The following is a 21136-nucleotide window of genomic DNA, read 5'->3' as shown; positions in this document are numbered from 1 at the left end:
GCTTTTCTCATGCCTTTCTTGTGTAAATTATTATACCAGGAACTCAAGTAGTTGATGAGGGATTGTGTTTCTTTCTTTTTTTAAAAAAAAAAATTTATTTATTTATTTGGCTGCTTCGGGTCTTAGTTGTGGCACACGGGTTTCTCCAGTTGAGGTGCGGGGGCTCAGTAGTTGTGGTGCGCAGGCTCTAGTTGTGGTGCGCAAGGGAGTGTTTCTTTATATCAGTACTCTAGCTGATAAATTCAGTAGGAATATGGTATTTGTTTTTCTCTTTCTGACTTCACTCTGTATGACAGGCTCTAGGTCCATCCATCTCGCTGCAAATAACCCAATTTCATTTCTTTTTATGGCTGAGTAATATTCCATTGTATATACGTGCCACATCATCTTTATCCATTCATCTGTTGATGGACACTTAGGTTGCTTCCATGTCCTGGCTATTGTAAAAAGTGCTGCAGTGAACCTTGTGGTACATGACTCTTTGAATTACGGTTTTCTCCAGGTATATACCCAGTAGTGGGATTGCTGGGTCATATGGTAGTTCTTTTTTTAGTTTTTTAAGGAACCTCCATACTGTATGCTAATACATATATATGGAATTTTAAAAAAAATGGTTCTGAAGAACCTAGGGGCAGGACAGGAATAAAGATACAGACGTAGAGAATGGACTTGAGGACATGGGGAGGGGGAAGGGTAAGCTGGGACGAAGTGAGAGAGTGGCATGGACATATATACACTACCAAATGTATAATAGATAGCTAGTGGGAAGCAGCTGCATAGCACAGGGAGAGCAGCTTGGTGCTTTGGCCACTTAGAGAGGTGGGTTAGGGAGTGTGGGAGGGAGACGCAAGAGGGAGGAGATATGGGGATATATGTATATGTATAGCTGATTCACTTTGTTGTACAGCAGAAACTAACATACCATTGTAAAGCAATTATACTCCAATAAAGACGTTAAGAAAAAATCCAGTAGGAATGATTAGAATTATAAAATTATAATTTTAGAATTATAAAATGCCTTTTTCAATAGCCCCTAATAACACTTTAGGTCTAGTCACTGATCAAAAATGGATGCTAAAACTAATAGATGGAAAATTGAGAGGAAACTTTTTAATGGGCCTATCAAGTTGACACTGTCTGAAACCACTCACAATTTTTTTTTTTTTAATTTATTTTTGATTGCGTTGGGTTTTCCTTGCTGTGCGCGGGCTTTCTCTAGTTGTGGCCAGTGGGGGCTACTCTTCGTTGTGGTGCGCGGGCTTCTCATTGCAGTGGCTTCTCTTGTTATGGAGCATGGGCTCTAGGCGCCCGGGCTTCAGTAGTTGTGGCACGCGGCCTCAGTAGTTGTGGCTCGCGGGCTCTAGAGTGCAGGCTCAGTAGTTGTAGTGCACAGGCCTAGTTGCTCCACAGCATGTGGGATTTTCCTGGACCAGGGCTCGAACCTGTGTCCCCTGCATTGGCAGGTGGATTCTTAACCACTGAGCCATCAGGGAAGCCCAACGATTTTTAACACTACTAAAAAATGGGACAACCAGACATTGTGTCTACATATGTGATGTGGTAGAACATTCCATTAGGTCTTTTTTTTTTTTTTTTTAAGCTTCTGTTTCTCTGTTGTATTCATGTTTATCTCTAGTTTCTTAAACATTTGGAGCATACTTAGAAATAGCTGTTTCAGTGTTCTTGTCTGTTGATTCCCTCACTGCTGACAGCTCTGGTTCTGTTTTTATTGATTGGTTTTTCTTTGGCTGTGGATCATATATTCCTATTTGCATGCCTGTTTTTTGTTTTGCTTTACTGGATGTCGGACTTTGCAACTTTTATGTTGCTGGGTTCCAGCTTTTGTTGTATTTCTTTAGTGTAGTATTAGGCTTTCTTCTGACATGTAGTTTAGCTAATAGGAATCCATTTTGAGTCTTAATATTTGTTTGAATGAGTCCAGCACTTCCTTAATGTAGGACTAATTTATCACATTACAAAGGAAATGGATTTCTGAGTATTCCACCCAATGCTCCATGTGCTTTGTGGTCTTTCCACTGTGGCTAGTATTTGTATTTTTCTCACATTTTCATATTATTCACCCAAAGATTCAATGGAACCTTTCTGAAGATCACCAGAGCACATATGTGTACTCATGCATGCACTCTCGTGCACATTCTTGTTCTTTCTGTCTCTCTTCCTCTCTCTCTCTCTCTGCTGCTCCCTCCTTTCCTTTATCCTGCCCTATAAATGTTAAAGATCTTTCCTCCATCACCCACACCCCAAAACTGTCTCTGTCTCTTCAATTCAGTGAGATTGGCAGGCTCTGTTAGGTTTCTCCCTTCTTGCATTGTGGCCTAGAGATAGCCTGTACTTATTAGTAAAATTGGGATATTGTAGGGGTCATCTTAGTTTTTTAATTCCCTCTCTAAGGAATCACATCCGTGTCCTGCCTGCTTTCCAAAGTCTTGAAACTGTTGTTTAATATGTTTTGTCTGATTTTCCAGTTTTTTCACGTAGGCAAGTAAATCCAGTCCCTGTTATTCCATCTTGAATGAAAGCAAACTTTTGCAAATTTCCTTTTCATTGTTTTATGTATTAGATGAGGTAGGAATATTTGGGGGAAAATACAAAAATAATACAGGCTACTGCTTAAGAAAAAACAGCAGTGACTTTTTTGTTATGTTCAAAAGTAAGTTCATTTGGATTTTGATTAGGATTTGGCTATAAGCTAGTATTTGTATGTAACCTTACACTTTGTGGAGAATTGACATTTTTATAATATTGAGTTTCTTTGTAAGTGTGTGTTATATCACTTCTTTTATTAAGCCCTATTTTCAGTCCATCAATAAAATTGTGTGGTTGTTTTTTATAAATGACTTCTGTATTTCTTTATTAAGTTTATTCTTTATAGTTTTGCTTGTGTTATTGGAATTTTAAAATTATTTTTGTAATAATATTAATATATTTTATAATTAGCCATGGTACTTAATTTCCATTTTGTAATATTTTAGAGTGCTTTTATAATTTCTTTTATGTACACTCTGCATATTAAGTATGTTAACCTTTTGTGTCTCTAGTATTTTTTTCATATCCCACCTTTTAAAAAATTCAGTTTGTCTTTTAAAATGAAAACATCAATTTTTTCCTTTATGAGTGCTTTCTTTTTTGATTTGCTTAGAAATCTTTCTCTCAGACAAATAACATAAAAATACTCAAATTTTCTTTTAGTACTACTGCAGTTTTAATTTTTTCCAAAGAGCTAGCCAGTGGCTCCAACACTGTTTTTAAAAAATAAACCACTTCTATATCTCACTACATTTTTTAGTATATTCAAGTGTAAATATTTTTAAAGTTTTTTTTATATCTGTTATCTAATATCACTCTCAAAAATTTACTTTTTAAAAATATTCCATAATTGTGGCTTCACTCTTTAGTAGGTGTGGTTTTACCTGAATTCAACACATATTAATAGATTTTCAAAATTTGAGATTAGGCAGATATCTTTTATAATCAGTCTTAGAGACTAGTTAAAGGCAGAATTTTTAAAATATCACACAACTGTGTATTGAGACCACATATCTCGGCAAGTAAAAGGAAGTTTTTGTTTTGTTTTTTTAAAAAACCTTATTAGTATACCTGATAGGATCAGAATTTCTTGATTAACATGTAGGTTTTTTGGTTCAGTTTTTCTATATTGATGCATTTTATTTATAACCTTTGCTAAAGAAATTATTTTTCTGTTTTTATAGTTTTGGTAAGCAGTTTGGAGGAAAAAGAGGATGTGATTGTCTTGTATTAGAGCCTTCAGAAATGATTGTGGTAAGAATTTTAAAGAATGCTGGAATTGTTTTTTGATATGCTTCATTTTCAACTTTAAATGTAGTAGGCTTTTAAACACTCAAGGAGGTTCCATTACTGTGACTTTTAAAATATTTTACTAAGTAGCATCAAACTATATACCAAGTTTGATACATTTTCATCTACTTTAAAGTTTTTTCTGATCTTTGAAAGGGATGCAATTATATATAAAATGTTGCAAATTTGGTAATTTCTTTTACTACTTCTATCAGAAAATCTAAATAAGAGCTCTGAAAGGGGACCCTGATTTTCCTATTCAATTTAGTTAATAATCTTTGAGCATCCATGTTCTGTACCCTGGACTTGAGGGAAAGAGGTAGAAAAAAAGAGATACAATTATATCCAAGTAAGAAATGGTTTAGATTTTAATAGTTTTACTTTAAGAGTGTATTTAAGGAATAATTCTTTACTTTTTCCTGAGAAAACTAGGTAGTTGATGTAACTATAGAAAATAAGACTTTTTTTCCTTACCATTTGAAGAGTCCAGAACACAGCGCCCTTTTGCCTTGTTCTGAGATGACCTTACCAGAAAATAGTTAATACTGAATGGACTCTTTGTCCTACTAGCATCTCATGTAAGTGATCATGTCATCTGATTTGATTTAAACTTGAGAAACGAGGTTGAATTCTTAATGAAGTCTTTTAATATCAGGGCTCAAAACTAAACCACTTTTCCATTTCATGCTGTTACAGTCAGATTGACATCTTCAGGTAGATTCTGTTTTCTCTTCCCCAAACTGGGTCATCTACGTTATCGTGAGCTTAGTGTCCTAAATTTCATATAAACCACTGGATTTTAAGCTCCTAAAAGGCAAAGATTATTTCTTATTCTGTTTGTGTCTTCTATAGTATTGCAGAGTGCTATCTGCATAGTAAATATTCAGATAATGTTATTTGTTTTCAAGTTTGTTCAAGGCTTAAACTATGTATTGTTTTACATTTATTTTCTTTAAGTGTTGGTATACATGGCGTATCTGTTAAGGTCTCAGAACCCTTTCCTCTAAATAAATGCATTGAGGGACATGGCAAGAAAACTGACTCAGGCAGTACTGTTTTCTCAGTTATTTGTCAGTTGATGTATTTTATATTTCTCATACTTTATGGGAAAAAAATAGTGCTTTTGCCATAGTGTTCTCATATACAGTTGACCCTTAAACAACATGAATTTGAACTGCTGAGTACACTTACATTCAGATATTTTTCAGTACTAAATACTACAGTACTACACAGTCTGTGGTTGGTTGAATCTATGAATACAGAGGGCGGACTCTAAATTATGCGTGGATTAAGCTCCATCCGCCTTGTACATTGTTTTTTTGTCTTGTTTCATTGTGGTAAAATACACTTAACATGAAATTTACCATTTTAGCCATTTTTAAATGTACAGTTTAAGATATTAAGTTAATTACTAAATTTATTAACAATTAAATTAATTTTCCTTTTAGATTAAAGGGAGGAGTTGTACTTTTCTTGCCCCAAACCGGGAGTTAGCCTTTTCTGTCTCTAAAGCAATATTTAGGAACCAAGATCTGGCAGCCAGCTGTTTTCATTGCTCCAGGTGCTTCATTGCTTGTAGGGCCTTTCACTGAACAGAGCTAGAAAATATACGTGTGAGTGTATGTATACACATACATACACACTTATATATGCACCTCTGTATTTATTTCTTTATATCTGTGTACCTGTGTTTAAAATCTAGAGTTTATTCTGTTTTTCTCATTTTGCTTATTTGTACCTCCTTTTACTAACAGTGAGAAACTTGGTTTCCATCATCATCAAAACATTTACTTACACCTAAGACAGTTTTAAAATTGCTTGCTCATAACAATGTAGAAAGCACTACTAGCTAGAGTATTAACATACACATATACACATATTTTAAGTGTACAATTTATTGATATTACAAATGTATGCCACTTATAACCTACCTCTATCAAAATATGAAATATTTCCATCACCTACCTTATAAAGTAAGGAAATATTCAGAGAATTATAGGGACCTGGCAAAAGGACAGAGGAACCAGATTGAAGGGACTCCCATTGGCCAAATCTGGGACAGTTTGAGAATCCAAATAAAAATGTATAGTGATTGATGGTACCCTACCGTATAGTAAAGAATTTGTTAATTTCTAATGATATGAATGAATGAAAAGGAAGAGTTCTTCCTGATAGTTAAATGCCAACTAATAAGTCTAGAAGGAATGATTAAGTTAGAAAATCGTTGATGAATGCCAAAACTTGTGACTAATGTTTGTTGAGAAACAGGATACTTACGTAGTCTCATTGTATCTCCCCACACATCATTTATGAAAGGAAAAATTACCAAATTTCTGATGGGGAAACACGGAGGAAACCACTATAACAAAAATTATTGCTACCACCATCAATATAGGCATAAAGTGATACACTACTCCTGATATGATGCACTGAGGAGGGCAGAACATCACCTCTGAGATATATTCCTGCCAGAAATGCCTGCCTGGAGCTAATCAGTAGTAAATAGCAGACAAACCAAATGGAAGACATTCTAAAATTTGAGGTCCTATACTCTTTAAATATCCCAGTGTCAAGAAACATCACAGAAAGACTGAGGAACTGTTTCATATTAAAGGAGAAAAAAAAGAGATATAACTAAATACAGTGCTTTTTATCATGCATTAAATCTTGGAGGCAGGAGAGGGGAGTAACTATAAATGATAATGTTGGCACAGTTGGTGAAATTTGAACATGGACTGTGGTTTAGATAATATTGAATTTACTGATTTTGATTATTGTACTGGGGTTATGTAAGACAAAATTCTTGTTCTTAGGAAATACATGTTGACATATTTTAGGGTCAAGAATCACTCTCTCTTCAATTTATACCCAAATGTTTTGGGAAAAAAAAGTATGTGTATATATAAAATTTTTTAAATCACCCCAAATAATCACATCAAGTGTATATATTTATGATTGGTAATTTTTAAATTCCAAAACAGTATTTTATTGATGATCAGCATAGTTAAAAATGCTTTATGAGTTATAGGAGAAAATAATCTAAAATAATTTTAAGATTTTTGTTCCTGAAGTTTCTGAGGATTTTGTTTTTATTCCACCATATTGATGAATCTTGATTTTTTTTTTTTCCAGTTTTTCACTATTATTACATCCTTTGAAATACAAAATTGTACTGAACATTTTGTAATAGCATAAATCTTTGATACCTAAGTGTATTTTTTAGGTGAAATTATTTAGAACTCATAAAAATGCTTGGTCCAAGTATACATATGTTTGTAAGTAATGTTTACTATTTTGATAAGTTCTGTCAAATACTTTTATTACGTATGTCTACAAATTTGAGTAACCACTGGTGATTGGGAACGCCTGTTTCTAAACACCTTGCTCATTACCTGATAGATTAGTCATCTTAATCTGACACATTATAATGAAATCTCGTTTTAAATTACCTGTGCATGTTCTCATATGCTTTATGGAGGGTTTATTTTTCTTATTATTATCCGTGTCTCTTGCCCACTTTTCTACTTGGATTATTCCTTATTTGTTCATGAGAGCTTTTTACTACTAGGTAAATGACCCCTTTTGTTATAAGAAGCTGTTTATCATTTTTTAACTTTAGTCTGAAGTAAATTTTATGTCAGTTATAATTTGTTTTAATCTGTTGAGTTTTTTTCCTCTTACAACTTTTTGAAGTCATGCTTATTAGAAAAACCTTCCCATGACAAGATTATTGAACTTTTAAAATCTGTATTGCTTTATAGAATTTTATTAGTTCATTGTTTTAATTAAACTTTTAAATCTTTCTTCTTCTGGGTAGCTGAAGACAGTGGTAACCACTTAACTACCTGTCTCCCAATATTTCCTCTAAAAACAGTGTAGAACTACAAGAAGGGTATAAGAAATCTATACACAAACCATGCTCACAGCATAACTTGAAGACAGAGGATGCTCAAACTTGAAAATAATTGTAAATAAAAAGAGAGAAATCACCATTTCCCAGCATGTTATATCTCACTCTCCATCTCTACTCCCAGCCCTTATCAAGGGTTTGTGATGAGCAAAGGCCAACCAAGCAGATCTGTAGAAAACACAGAAAATGGAAGCTAGCAAATGGACCTAGGGTTGACCTGTACTGTTGGGAAGACTAATTCCACGCTAAGTTTAAAATTAAATATGTGTGTGTGTATGTATGCATATGATAGATCAGAACAGAGACTACAGTGAAGTTTTTTAATATTATGAATAATTTTCAGAGTAGTCATCTAAATGCGTAGCTTCAGGGTTAAGACAAAAGGTAAAAAGGAAACAAGCTCTCTTTGGCATTTAAGTGGTGAAGAAGCAGCACATGGGTAAGTTTTAGGTGCCTACAAGCCAAAGTGAACACAAAATCAAAGTCTTAACAACCTCTCCTTCCACTGGCAAAACAAAAAGAAAAAAATACCTTAAAACATCTGGACTTCAAAGTATTTGGCAAAAGAGGTGCTGTTAAACTAGGAATTTTGTAAGCCATCCGAATACCACAAAAAGGTAAAAAGGGGAACTTGATAAATCCATATGTAGGTATTATAAAAATAAAAGAAAATGAAAATTATTACATGTCAACTGAGAAAAAAATTCCTCCCCACCCCAGAAAAACCATCATGCAGATGAAGAGTGTGGCCACACTCCAGAGTTAAATATATTCAGTCAACCAATTGAGGACTTTGAAAAACAAAAACAAAAAATATGTAGAATCAGTAATTTAAAAACCAGGAAAAAAAAATCCGTCCCCCCCCCCCAAAAAGGAGTAAAAAGAATATGAAGTTAGTAAAGGAATGGAAAACAAAGAAAAAAATATTTTAGTAATAAATAAATTATAAGGTCCCCCGGGGGGAATAGAGTCAAATGAAAATTTAATAAGGTGCATTGAAGAAAAGCAGGTAAAGAACCAAGTGAATGAAAATGACACAAGAATGAAGTAAAAGTGTCAGAATTACTGTGTTATATACTTGAAAGTCGCTAAGAGAACAGATCTTAAACCATCTTACTGCAAAAATGGTAACTGTGACGTGATGGAGATGTTAGCTAAAGCTGTGGTGGTAATCATCTTGTAATATGTAAATGTATCAACACTGTTGTACACCTTAAGCTTATACATTGTTCTGTGCAGTCTTAAAGCTGGAAAAAGTGTCAGAGAAAATAGTGGAAATTAAAGCCAGGCAATGGAGGGATAACATTCATAATTTTAGAGTCCCAAGAAAGAAAAATCAGTGAAAAAGAACTAATATTTAAAGCTATATTCAAAGAAAATTCTCCAGAAATTGAAAAAGATTCACATGTATACATTGAAAGGGTCCACTGGATCCTGGGGAAAGATAAAAAATCCTTATGCTTCCAAGCAAAAACGTTACATAACTTCTAAAGGCAAAAGAACTGCACTGGTTCAGACATTTTAAATTTCACTGAGGCAGCCAAAGCAAGGCAACAGTGGAGCAGCATTTAAAAAAAAACTCCAAGAGAAAGTATGAACCAAAGTTTTTATATTCAGCCACATTCTTTTAGATATCAAGGTTGAGGAAAAACAGCTTTCAGTATGTAAGTTTTTAGGGAATTAGGTACTCTTGAGCTGTTTTTTAAGGAATCTACTGGAGGATATTTTATCCAGTTGAGAGATAACTGGGAATACCTCAGCAAAAGAAGTGAAGACGAGCATTTAAAATACATGGATGTACTGCTAAGACTAAAACAAAGGTAGGGATGTGAGGGGAAGACTACTGGACATACGTTATATGTTGTGACAAAGTAGAAATAATACAAATAAAAAAGGAAAAGCGAGAGTGAAATAGGAAAAAATAATCTTACTGATCATTGTCTGTTGCATAAACAAAAGGGAAGAGAGTTAAAATACCAATAAAAACTGCTAAATTGGATAATATCCAGTCTAACATTTGATTTTACTATATTTAAAAGCTAACAGTTTACTAGTTATTTCATGGATGTTGGCAGAAGACACGAGACCAAAACATGTCTTGGGTCAGAGACAGAGAATTTCATTACTCATGGTATAGTGAACAGCATAATAATTAACATATTTCTGTAGGTTCCCCTTGTTCCCTAGGTCTTGTGTAGGTTATGCTGGATGGCCCAGGTGGATGCCTCGCATATAGTAGGTTTGCACTGCAGCTAAGAAACACTGAGCTTGGTGAATAAATATGGTGCTTTTATAGTAAGCAGGCTTTTTCTTTTTCCAGTAGGAAATGTTACTTCATCCTTCAAGATTGCTTGCTACAAACACAGCTCTGAGAAATGGCCCACATAATGAGTGGTTAGGATTTTCATTCTTGGCAAACCCAGCAAAATGTGTAGAAACACAAGAGGCCCAACGAAGATTCTTTGCCAACACATAGTAAAAGGGTAATGATAAGACAGTTGGGCAGTAACAGGTATTGGCAAGGGTGTATAGAAATCAGTCTTCATACATTGCTGGTAGAAATGTAAAATGGTGAAACCACTTTGGAGAATAGTTTGACAACTCCTCAAACAGTTAAAAATAGAATTAACCATTGACCTATCAAGTATATACCCAAGAGAATTGAAAACATTCGTTCACATAAAATCTTGAACACTAATGTTTATAGCATTATTTATAATAGCTAAAAAAGTGGAAAAAACCAAATATTCATCACCTTGATAAGTGAATAGACAAAATGTTATATGTGCACATGATGCAATATTATTCTGTTGTAAAAAGGAATCAAATATCGATACATGCTACAACATGGATGAACCTTGGAAACATTATTCTAAGTAAAAGAAGCCAGACAGCAAAAGCCATATATTGTATGATTCTGTTCATATGAAATATTCAGAACAGATAAATCCATAGAGAGAAAAAGTAGATGCTAATGGGTGGGTATGAGGTTCCTTTTTGGGATGTTGAAAATGTTGTGGAATAGATAATGGTAATGACTGTATAACTTCATGACTATATCAAAAATCACTGAATTGTATACTTTAAAAGGGTGAATTTTATGGTATGTGAATTATATCTCAATTTTTAAAAATTGTATGAGAAAAAGGAAAAGAATACAAGGACAAAGGGCATTTCAACGGTTTAAGTACAGAAGTAATCACTAAGACAAAAATACAGGTCTTCCTAAGTACCAAAAAAAATTTTTTTATTAAAAAACAAAGAATACACGTTTCTTAGAGAAATAAGTATGGTAAAATACACATAATTATAAAATGTTATCACAGAATTAAGACTGAAAATATTAGTCATACCAGTAAATGTGAATGTGCTTCATCCACCTCTTATTAGGAAAAGATTCTCAATTTGGCTCACAAAACGAGACCCAACAACTATATACTGTTTATAAGAGACACTTCTGTGATTCCTGAATCAAATGATTCAGTGGACAATGGTATACTAAACAATAAAATAAAAAAGGGGCAGATACAGTAATCTTAATACCAAAGTAGAATTCAATCCCAAAAGCATTAACTGTGACATAGAAGGGGGCATATTTTTTGATGCTAAAACTCACAATTTACAACAAAGATACAACACATGAATTTCTGTGCAGCACATTACATAGAAACCCTCTCTATAAAGCAGAAATTACAGGAGATTCAATGAGACAGAAATATGCTACAAAATAGAATATAATTCTCTGTTCTTAGTTTAAAATAGATCAGGTAGACAAAAAATGAGATAGAAGACCTAAACAGAATAAACAGTAAGGTGGATTTTATGAATATATGTTGTATTCTACAGCATTATACTACACCATCTCAGGTGTCCAATGCACATTCACAAAAATTGATCATATGTTCACCAAAAAAAAAACCCCAGTAATTTCCATAAAGTAGGTATACTAAAAACACTTTCTGATTATATACAATGAAACTTTACTAATAACAAAAAATATATAGGCTACACCTTAAAATTTTTAAACCTATCAAACAACTTTCTGTCAAAGGGTAAGTAAATACATACTGAAATTACAGAATTTGCAAAGTAACAATAGTGAAAATATACTACATATCAGAATCTATGGAATACATCTAAAAGTGGTCAGAAACTAAAGAGAATAAAAAGCAGACAACACGAACAAACTCGCAGGAGATCCCAAATATCAGAGATAACATATACACATTTCAGTAGAATATTGGAAACTATAAAATGAAAGAATTAATCCCAAATTCTACAACTAGAAACATCTATAACTGAAAGTAAAATCTCAGATAGATTAGACAGAAGGTAAAACTTAGCTGAATAGAGACTTAGGGAATTGAATGATAAGCGGGAAGAAAATAGAGTGGCCCCTTTGAACAACACTGGTTTGAACTCGGCAGGTCTTCTTACACACAAGTTTTTTTTGTTTGTTTTGTTTTTTTAATATTTATTTACTTATTTGGCTGCACCAGGTCCCAGTTGTGGCATGTGGGACCTTTAGTTGCAGCATGTGGGACCTTTAGTTGCAGTATGTGGGATCTTTAGTTGCAGCATGCGAACTCTTAGTTGTGGCATGTGGAATCTAGTTCCCTGACCAGGAATTGAACCCGGGCCCTCTGCATTCGGAGCACAGAGTCTTAGCCACTGAACCACCAGGGAAGTCCCACATTCGGGTTTTTTAAAAATACATACTACAGTACTATACAATCCACAGTTGGTTGAATCTGCAGATGTGGAACTGTGGATACAGAGGGCCAACTGTGAAGTTATACACAGATTTTAAACTGCATGGAGGGTCAAGCACCCCTAACCCCCACATTGTTGAAGGCTCAACTGTAGACAGATCCAAGGAAAAATCAAATATGATGGAGGGTAGGAGACAGGCAATAGAGTGAAACAGTCTTTTCTTTTTCAATTTTTTTTTTTTTCTGGGCTGATTTCTTTTTTATTGAAGTATAGTTGATTTACAATTATGGCTGTATGGCAAAGTGACTCAGTTATACCTATATACATTCTTTTTCATACTCTTTTTCCATTATGGTTTATCACAGGATATTGAATATAGTTCCCTGCACTGTACAATAGGACCTTGTTGTTTATCCATTCTATATATACCAGTTTACATCTGCTAATCCCAAACACCCAATCCATCCCTCTCCCACCACCTCCCCCTTGGCAACCACCAGTCTATTCTCTACGTCTGCAATTCTGTTTCTGTTTCATAGATAAGTTCATTTCTGTCGTATTGTAGAATCCACATATAAATGATATATAGTAGTATTTGTCTTTCTATTTCTGACTTACTTCACTTAATATGATAATCTCTATTTGCATCCATGTTGCTGCAAATGGCATTATTTTGTTCTTTTTCATGGCCGAGTAGTATTCCATTGTATATACGTACCACATCTTCTTTATCCATTCATCTGTCAGTGGACATTAGGTTGCTTTCATTTCTTGGCTGTTGTGAATAGTGCTGCTATGAACACAGGGATGTCTGTGTCTTTTTGAATTATAGTTTTGTCTGGATAGATACCCAGGAGTGGGATTGCTGGATCATATGGTAATTCTGTATTTAATTTTCTGAGGAACGTCCATGCTGTTTTCCACAGTGGCTACACCAACTTACATTCCCACCAACAGTGTAGGAGGGCTCCCCTTTCTCCACACCCTCTCCAGCATTTGTTATTTGTAGACTTTTTAATGATGACCATTCTGACTGGTGTGACGTGGTACCTCATTGTAGTTTTGATTTGCATTTCTCTAATAATTAGCAATGTTGAGCATCTTTTCATGTGCCTGTTGGCCATCTGTATGTCTTCTTTGGAGAAATATCTCTTTAGGTCTTCCGCCCATTTCTCTTTTTTAAAAAATTTTTTATTTATTTATTTTTTAACATCTTTATTGGAGTATAATTGCTTTACAATGGTGTGTTAGTTTCTGCTTTATAACAAAGTGAATCAGTTATACACATACATATGTTCCCATATCTCTTCCCTCTTGCATCTCCCTCCCTCCCACCCTCCCTATCCCACCCCTTTAGGTGGTCACAGAGCACAGAGCTGATCTCCCTGTGCTATGCGGTTGCTTCCCACTAGCTATCTATTTTACGTTTGGTAGTGTATATATGTCCATGCCACTCTTTCACTTTGTCACAGCTTCCCCTTCCCCCTCCCCATATCCTCAAGTCCATTCTCAAGTAGGTCTGTGTCTTTATTCCCATCTTGCCACTAGGTTCTTCATGACCTTTTTTTTTTTTTTCTTACATTCCATATATATGTGTTAGCATACTGTATTTGTTTTTCTCTTTTTGACTTACTTCACTCTGTATGACAGACTTTGACTCTATCCACCTCACTACAAATAACTCCATTTCATTTCTTTTTATGGCTGAGTAACATTCCGCTGTATATATGTGCCACATCTTCTGTATCCATTCATCTGATGATGGACACTTAGGTTGCTTCCATGTCCTGGCTATTGTAAATAGAGCTGCAATGAACATTGTGGTACATGACTCTTTTTGAATTATGGTTTTCTCAGGGTATATCCCCAGTAGTGGGATTGCTGGGTCGTATGGTAGTTCTATTTTTAGTTTATTAAGGCACCTCCATACTGTTCTTCATAGTGGCTGTATCAATTTACATTCCCACCAACAGTGCAAGAGTGTTCCCTTTTCTCCACACCCTCTCCAGCATTTATTGGTTGTAGATTTTTTGATGGTGGCCATTCTGACTGGTGTGAGATGATATCTCATTGTAGTTTTGATTTGCATTTCTCTAATGATTAATGATGTTGAGCATTCTTTCATGTGTTTGTTGGAAATCTGTATATCTTCTTTGGAGAAATGTCTGTTTAGGTCTTCTGCCCATTTTTGGATTGCGTTGTTTGTTTTTTTGTTATTGAGCTGCATGAGCTGCTTGTAAATTTTGGAGATTAATCCTTTGTCTGTTGCTTCATTTGCAAATATTTTCTCCCATTCTGAGGGTTGTCTTTTGGTCTTGTTTATGGTTTCCTTTGCTGTGCAAAAGCTTTTAAGTTTCATTAGGTCCCATTTGTTTATTTTTGTTTTTATTTCCATTTCTCTAGGAGGTGGGTCAAAAAGGATCTTGCTGTGAGTTATGTCATAGAGTGTTCTGCCTATGTTTTCCTCTAAGAGTTTGATAGTGTCTGTCCTTACATTTAGGTCTTTAATCCATTTTGAGTTTATTTTTGTGTATGGTGTTAGAGAGTGTTCTAATTTCATACTTTTACATGTAGCTGTCCAGTTTTCCCAGCACCACTTATTGAAGAGGCTGTCTTTCCTCCACTGTATATGCTTGCCTCCTTTATCAAAGATAAGGTGACCATATGTGTGTGGGTTTATCTCTGGGCTTTCTATCCTGTTCCATTGATCTATGTTTCTGTTTTTGTGCCAGTACCATACTGTCTTGATACTGTAGCTTTGTAGTATAGTCTGAAGTCAGGGAGCCTGATTCCTCCAGCTCCATTTTTTGTTCTCAAGATTGCTTTGGCTATTCGGGGTCTTTTGTGTTTCTATACAAATTGTGAAATTTTTTGTTCTAGTTCTGTGAAAAATGCCAGTGGTAGTTTGATAGGGATTCCATTGAATCTGTAGATTGCTTTGCGTAGTAGAGTCATTTTCACAATGTTGATTCTTCCAATCCAAGAACATGGTATATCTCTCCATCTATTTGTATTATCTTTAATTTCTTTCATCAGTGTCTTATAATTTTCTGCATGCAGGTCTTTTGTCTCCTTAGGTAGGTTTATTCCTAGATATTTTATTCTTTTTGTTGCAGTGGTAAATGGGAGTGTTTTCTTAATTTCACTTTCAGATTTTTCATCATTAGTGTATAGGAATGCAAGAGATTTCTGTGCATTAATTTTGTATCCTGCTACTTTACCAAATTCATTGATTAGCTCTAGTAGTTTTCTGGTAGCATCTTTAGGATTCTCTATGTATAGTATCATGTCATCTTCAAACAGTGACAGCGTTACTTCTTCTTTTCTGATTTGGATTCCTTTTATTTCTTTTTCTTCTCTGATTGCTGTGGCTAACACTTCCAAAACTATGTTGAATAATAGTGGTGAGAGTGGGCAACCTTGTCTTCTTCCTGATCTTAGTGGAAATGGTTTCAGTTTTTCACCATTGAGGACGATGTTGGCTGTGGGTTTGTCATATAAGGCCTTTATTATGTTGAGGAAAGTTCCCTCTATGCCTACTTTCTGCAGGGCTTTTATCATAAATGGGTGTTGAATTTTGTCGAAAGATTTTTCTGCATCTATTGAGATGATCATATGGTTTTTCTCCTTCAATTTGTTAATATGGTGTATCACGTTGATTGATTTGCGTATATTGAAGAATCCTTGCATTCCTGGAATAAACCCCACTTGATCATGGTGTATGATCCTTTTAATGTGCTGTTGGATTCTGTTTGCTAGTATTTTGTTGAGGATTTTTGCATCTATGTTCATCAGTGATATTGGCCTGTAGTTTTCTTTCTTTGTGACATCTTTGTCTGGTTTTGGTATCAGGGTGATGGTGGCCTCGTAGAATGAGTTTGGGAGTGTTCCTCCCTCTGCAGTATTTTGGAAGAGTTTGAGAAGGATAGGTGTTAGCTCTTCTCTAAATGTTTGATAGAATTCGCCTGTGAAGCCATCTGGTCCTGGGCTTTTGTTTGTTGGAAGATTTTTAATCACAGTTTCAATTTCAGTGCTTGTGATTGGTCTGTTCATATTTTCTATTTCTTCCTGGTTCAGTCTCGGCAGGTTGTGCATTTCTAAGAATTTGTCCATTTCTTCCAGGTTGTCCATTTTATTGGCATAGAGTTGCTTGTAGTAATCTCTCATGATCGTTTGTATTTCTGCAGTGTCAGTTGTTACTTCTCCTTTTTCATTTCTAATTCTATTGATTTGAGTCTTCTCCCTTTTTCTCTTGATGAGTCTGGCTAATGGTATATCACTTTTGTTTATCTTTTCAAAGAACCAGCTTTTAGTTTTATTGATCTTTGCTATTGTTTCCTTCATTTCTTTTTCATTTATTTCTGATCTGATCTTTATGATTTGTTTCCTTCTGCTAACTTTGGGGTTTTTTTGTTCTTCTTTCTCTAATTGCTTTAGGTGCAACCGCCCATTTATCGATGGGGTGTTTTTTTTGTTGTCGAGTTGTATGAGCTGTTTGTATATTTTGGAAATTAATCCCCTGTCAGTCACATCACTTGCATATATTTTCTCCCATTCTGTATGTTGTCTTTTCGTTTTGTTTATGGTTTCCTTTGCTGTGCAAAAGCTTGTAAATTTGATTAGGTCCCAGTTGTTTATTTTCATTTTTATTTCTATTGCCTTGGGAGACTGAGAGTGAAAAGGTCTTATCTCTGTGTAATTGGAGTCACAGAAGGACAGGAGAGAATGACCATATTATTAGAAGAGGTAAGAGAATTTTCCAGAAGTAAAAAGATGTCAACTCACAGATTTTATAGTTGGCTAAAAAGTTCATTCAGGTTTTTCCGTATGATGTTACAAACTCAAAGCAGAATAAACACAAAGAAACTTAATGCATAAGCACATCATAGTAAAAGTACTGAGAACCAAAAGTAATGGGAAAGTCATAAAACTAGTAAGACAGAAAAAAATCCATTACTTCTAAAGGAGCAACAGTAAAACACAGCGGTAATTTTACCTTCATTAGTTAAGGAATTTAAAGATTTTCACACAAAAGCTAAGAAAATTTTTCATCAGTAGACCAGTACTCAGTTTACTAAAAGAACTTTTCAGGCAGGAGAGGATCTCAGATGGAAGCACAGAGATGTGGAACAAAGGACAATGGAAAGAATAAATATATGGGTTTATCTAAATACATGTTGATTACAGGCACACTTTGTTTTATTGCACCTTGCAAATACTTTTTTTTTTTTTTAAACAAATCAAAGGTTTGTAGCAACTCTACATCAAGCAAGTCTGTTGGTGCCATTATTTATTATTATATTTGTTACAGTGATCTTTGATGTTACTATTATAATTGTTTTGATGCATCATGAACCACACCCATTTAAGATGGTCGGTAAATGTTGTATGTGTTTTGACTGCTCCACTGACTGGCTGCTCCCCCATCTCTCTTCCTATCCCCAGGCTTCCCTATTCCCTGAGACACAACAATATTGAAATTAGGCTAGTTAATAACTCTACAGTGGCCTCTGAGTGCTCAAGTGAAAGGAAGAGTTGCACATCTCTCAATTTAAATCAAAAGCTAGAAATGATTAAGCTTAGTGAGGAAGGCCTGTTGAAAGCTGAGATAGGCTGAAAGCGAGGCCTCCTGTGCCAAACACTTAACCAAGTTGTGATTGCAAAGGATATGTTTTCGAAGGAAATTAAAAGTGTTACGCCAGTGAACACATGAATGGTAAGGAAGTGAAACAGCTTTATTGCCCAAAGGGTGCAAGTTTTAGTGGTCTGGATTAGAATATCAAACCAGCCACGACATTCCCTTAAGCCAAAACCCAGTCTAGCGCAAGGTCCTAACGGTGTTCAATTCTGTGAAGGCTGAAAGAAGTGAGAAAGCTGCAGAAGATAAGTTTGAAGCTAGCGGAGGTTGGTTCATGAGGTTTAAGGAAACAGCACTCTGCCTAATAGACATATAGAGAACACTACATTCATCAATAGTAGAATACATCTGCTGTTCAAGTGCACATGGAATATTTTTAAAAGTTGACCATAGGCGGGACATAAAGCTCAAAAACGAAAAGATTTTAAATTTAACAATTTATAGTTGTTAACCACCATGGAATTAATTTTAAAAAAACAATTACAAAAACACAACTGGGACAAAATACAGCTTTTGAAATTCAGGAGTATACGTTAAATCACTTGTCAAAGAAGAGTCACTATGAAAATGAGAAAATATTTTGAACTGAATGAAGATGGCATATCAAAACATGAAATTCATTTTAAGCCATTCTTACTGAGCAATTTAAGCCTTAATGCTGTTAGAATGAAAGGCTGACCTTAGATGAGTTAAGTATCCACATCAGGAAATTAAAAAGCAGCAAACTATACCAACAGAAATTAGAAGCCAAGCAATAATAAAGGTAAATATAAAAATCAGTGGCATGTCAAACAAACTTAAGAAGAATCAGCAAAGGCAAAAGTTTGTTCTCAGAAAAGAATAATAAAATTGATAAATCCCTGCCAAAAATAATCAAGAACAAAACAGATACTACATAACCAATGTTAGGAGTGAGAAAGGATACAGTACTCTATGGATCTAATGAACTTTAAAAAAAGTAACAAAAGAAAGGATATTATGAAAATTTTAAACAAATAAGTTTGAGATTTTAGAGAGTCAAATTCCTTGAAATACACAGCTTACCAAAACTGGCACACACCCTCACACAAACAAAATCTGCATAATCCAATATATAGAAAGAAAGTGAACCTGTAATTACAGACCTTCCATTTAGAAATTCAGACCCACATGGTTTCACTGGTGAATTTTTCCAAACATTTAAAGAAGAAATACATAAAGTCTAACTGGAAACAGAGAAAAAAAAAATTGAATATGTTCCCTTAATGAGCCCAGTTTAATTTTTTTTTTATTGAGATACTAGTGACATATAACATTGTGTGAGAGCCCAGTTTAATTTTGAGAGCAAAACCTAACAAGGATATTACCCAAAAGCAGTATTACAGGTCATTTTTTAAATGAAAATAGATTTTAAAACCTTCAAATATTAGGAAGTCAAATCCGAGTGATATATAAAGAGGATAAAATATCATGAGAAAGTTGAATTTATTTCCATAGTTGCAAGATTGTTATAGTATTTGAAAATCAGTATGATTCATTATATATGTATTTTTTATATAAATTTATTTATTTATTTTTGGCTGTGTTGGGTCTTTGCTGCTGCATGTGGGCTTTCTCTAGTTGTGGCGAGCGGGGGGCTACTCTTCGTTGCAGTGCGCGGGCTTCTCATTGTGGTGGCCTCTCTCACTGCAGAGCACGGGCTCTAGGCGTGCAGGCTTCAGCAGTTGTGGCACGTGGGCTCAGCAGCCGTGGCCTCCGGGCTCCAGAGCACAGGCTCAGCAGCCGTGGCACACGGGCTCAGTCGCTTCGCGGCATGTGGGATACTCCCGGACCAAGGATCGAACCCGTATCGCCTGCATTGGCAGGCGGACTCTCAACCACTGCGCCACCAGGGAAGCCCTGATTCATTATATTAATATAATTAGAGAAAGAGGTCAGATGATCATCTCTATAGATACAAAAAAAAGCATTTGATAATACTCAAAACCCATTCATGAGGATTTTTAAAACTTTTAGCAAGCTAGGAAAAGAGGGAAACTTTCATAATCTTATTAAAGGTATCTGCACAAACCTTACAATAAACATTGAAAACCTTATCCTGGCATTCGGGAATATGTCAAAGCTCACTCCAAACCCAATGTCTAAAAAGTCCTATATAGTGCATTTAGGCAAGGGGAAAAAGATAGATGAGAAATGAAAATATAAAACTGTCACAAATGATGTGATTTGCATATAGAAAATCCAAAGATAACTACATGTGAACTTTTAGAATTAATAAGAAATCATTTCAGCAGGGTCACTCGGTACCTGTTCATATACAGAAATCGATGTATTTATATTTATGAACAACAAAATGTTAGAAAAATAAAATTTAGTAAGCAAACCATTTATAAATGTCAAAAACATCCATATACATCAGAATAAATCTAACAAAAGTTATAGGAGACCCCTACATAGAAAACCATAAAACATTTTTGAACTCTTCCTCAGCTCTAGATCAGTTGAAAGAATCAATATTTTTAAGATATAAATTGTCTCCAAATTGATAAAAAAATTAAGTGTAATCCCCATGAAAATCCCAGCAGATTTTCTTATGGAGATCAAGAAATTGACCTGTGACATAAATAAATGTCATGTAAGAGAATATATTTACAATAACTACGTAAAATACTTTAGCATAAACTTAAATTTGCAAAGACATTGTTTTTAAGTGCTCCGCAAAAATATAAAATGCAGCTTGAACAAAAAATGAGATATCATGTTCTCAACTAAGGAGTTATCATCATGAAGGTATTCATTTTCTTTAGATTATCTTGTGAATTTAATGAGATTCCCATGAAAAATACCATCAGAATGGTTGTTGTTTTGTGCCTAATACATTTGGAACAGTAAAAAAGCAAGAAGAGCCTGAAAAAACCTGAGAAAGATGAGCTGCTTAGTGGAGCCAAGTAAAGTTTTTAAATACTTAAAATAATTCAAAAAGGAGAAAAATATAATCTCTTAAAAAAAAGTGAATTTATTATATGTAAAATTGTTGGTTTAATTCCCAGGAGTTTTTA

At 34.6% G+C, this 21136-nt stretch overlaps 1 protein-coding gene and 1 long non-coding RNA gene across 9 annotated transcripts in view; one reads left to right on the top strand and one right to left on the bottom strand.

Moving 5' to 3' along the window:
- Nucleotides 1-21136, bottom strand: part of LOC309623702 — a 248219-nt gene that overhangs the window by 63298 nt on the left and 163785 nt on the right. The gene's annotated exons all lie outside the window — the stretch shown is intronic.
- The window catches only part of RAPGEF6 (Rap guanine nucleotide exchange factor 6), a 233864-nt gene that overhangs the window by 61871 nt on the left and 150857 nt on the right, over nt 1-21136 (top strand). For 7 of the 8 annotated variants that reach the window (XM_082380768.1, XM_082380767.1, XM_082380766.1 and 4 more), the window contains one exon: nt 3732-3801. The exons of the other annotated variant lie outside the window; for it this stretch is intronic. In XM_082380768.1, the coding sequence (XP_082236894.1) occupies nt 3732-3801 (70 nt within the window). The remainder of the gene's footprint in view (nt 1-3731; nt 3802-21136) is intronic. 8 annotated transcript variants of the gene reach the window in all.

Source organism: Balaenoptera borealis (assembly GCF_965194805.1).
Source record: "Balaenoptera borealis genome assembly, chromosome: 2".
Taxonomy (NCBI): domain Eukaryota; kingdom Metazoa; phylum Chordata; class Mammalia; order Artiodactyla; family Balaenopteridae; genus Balaenoptera; species Balaenoptera borealis.
Note: the sequence above shows the minus strand (reverse complement) of the source record. Positions and strands in the feature narration are given on the sequence as shown.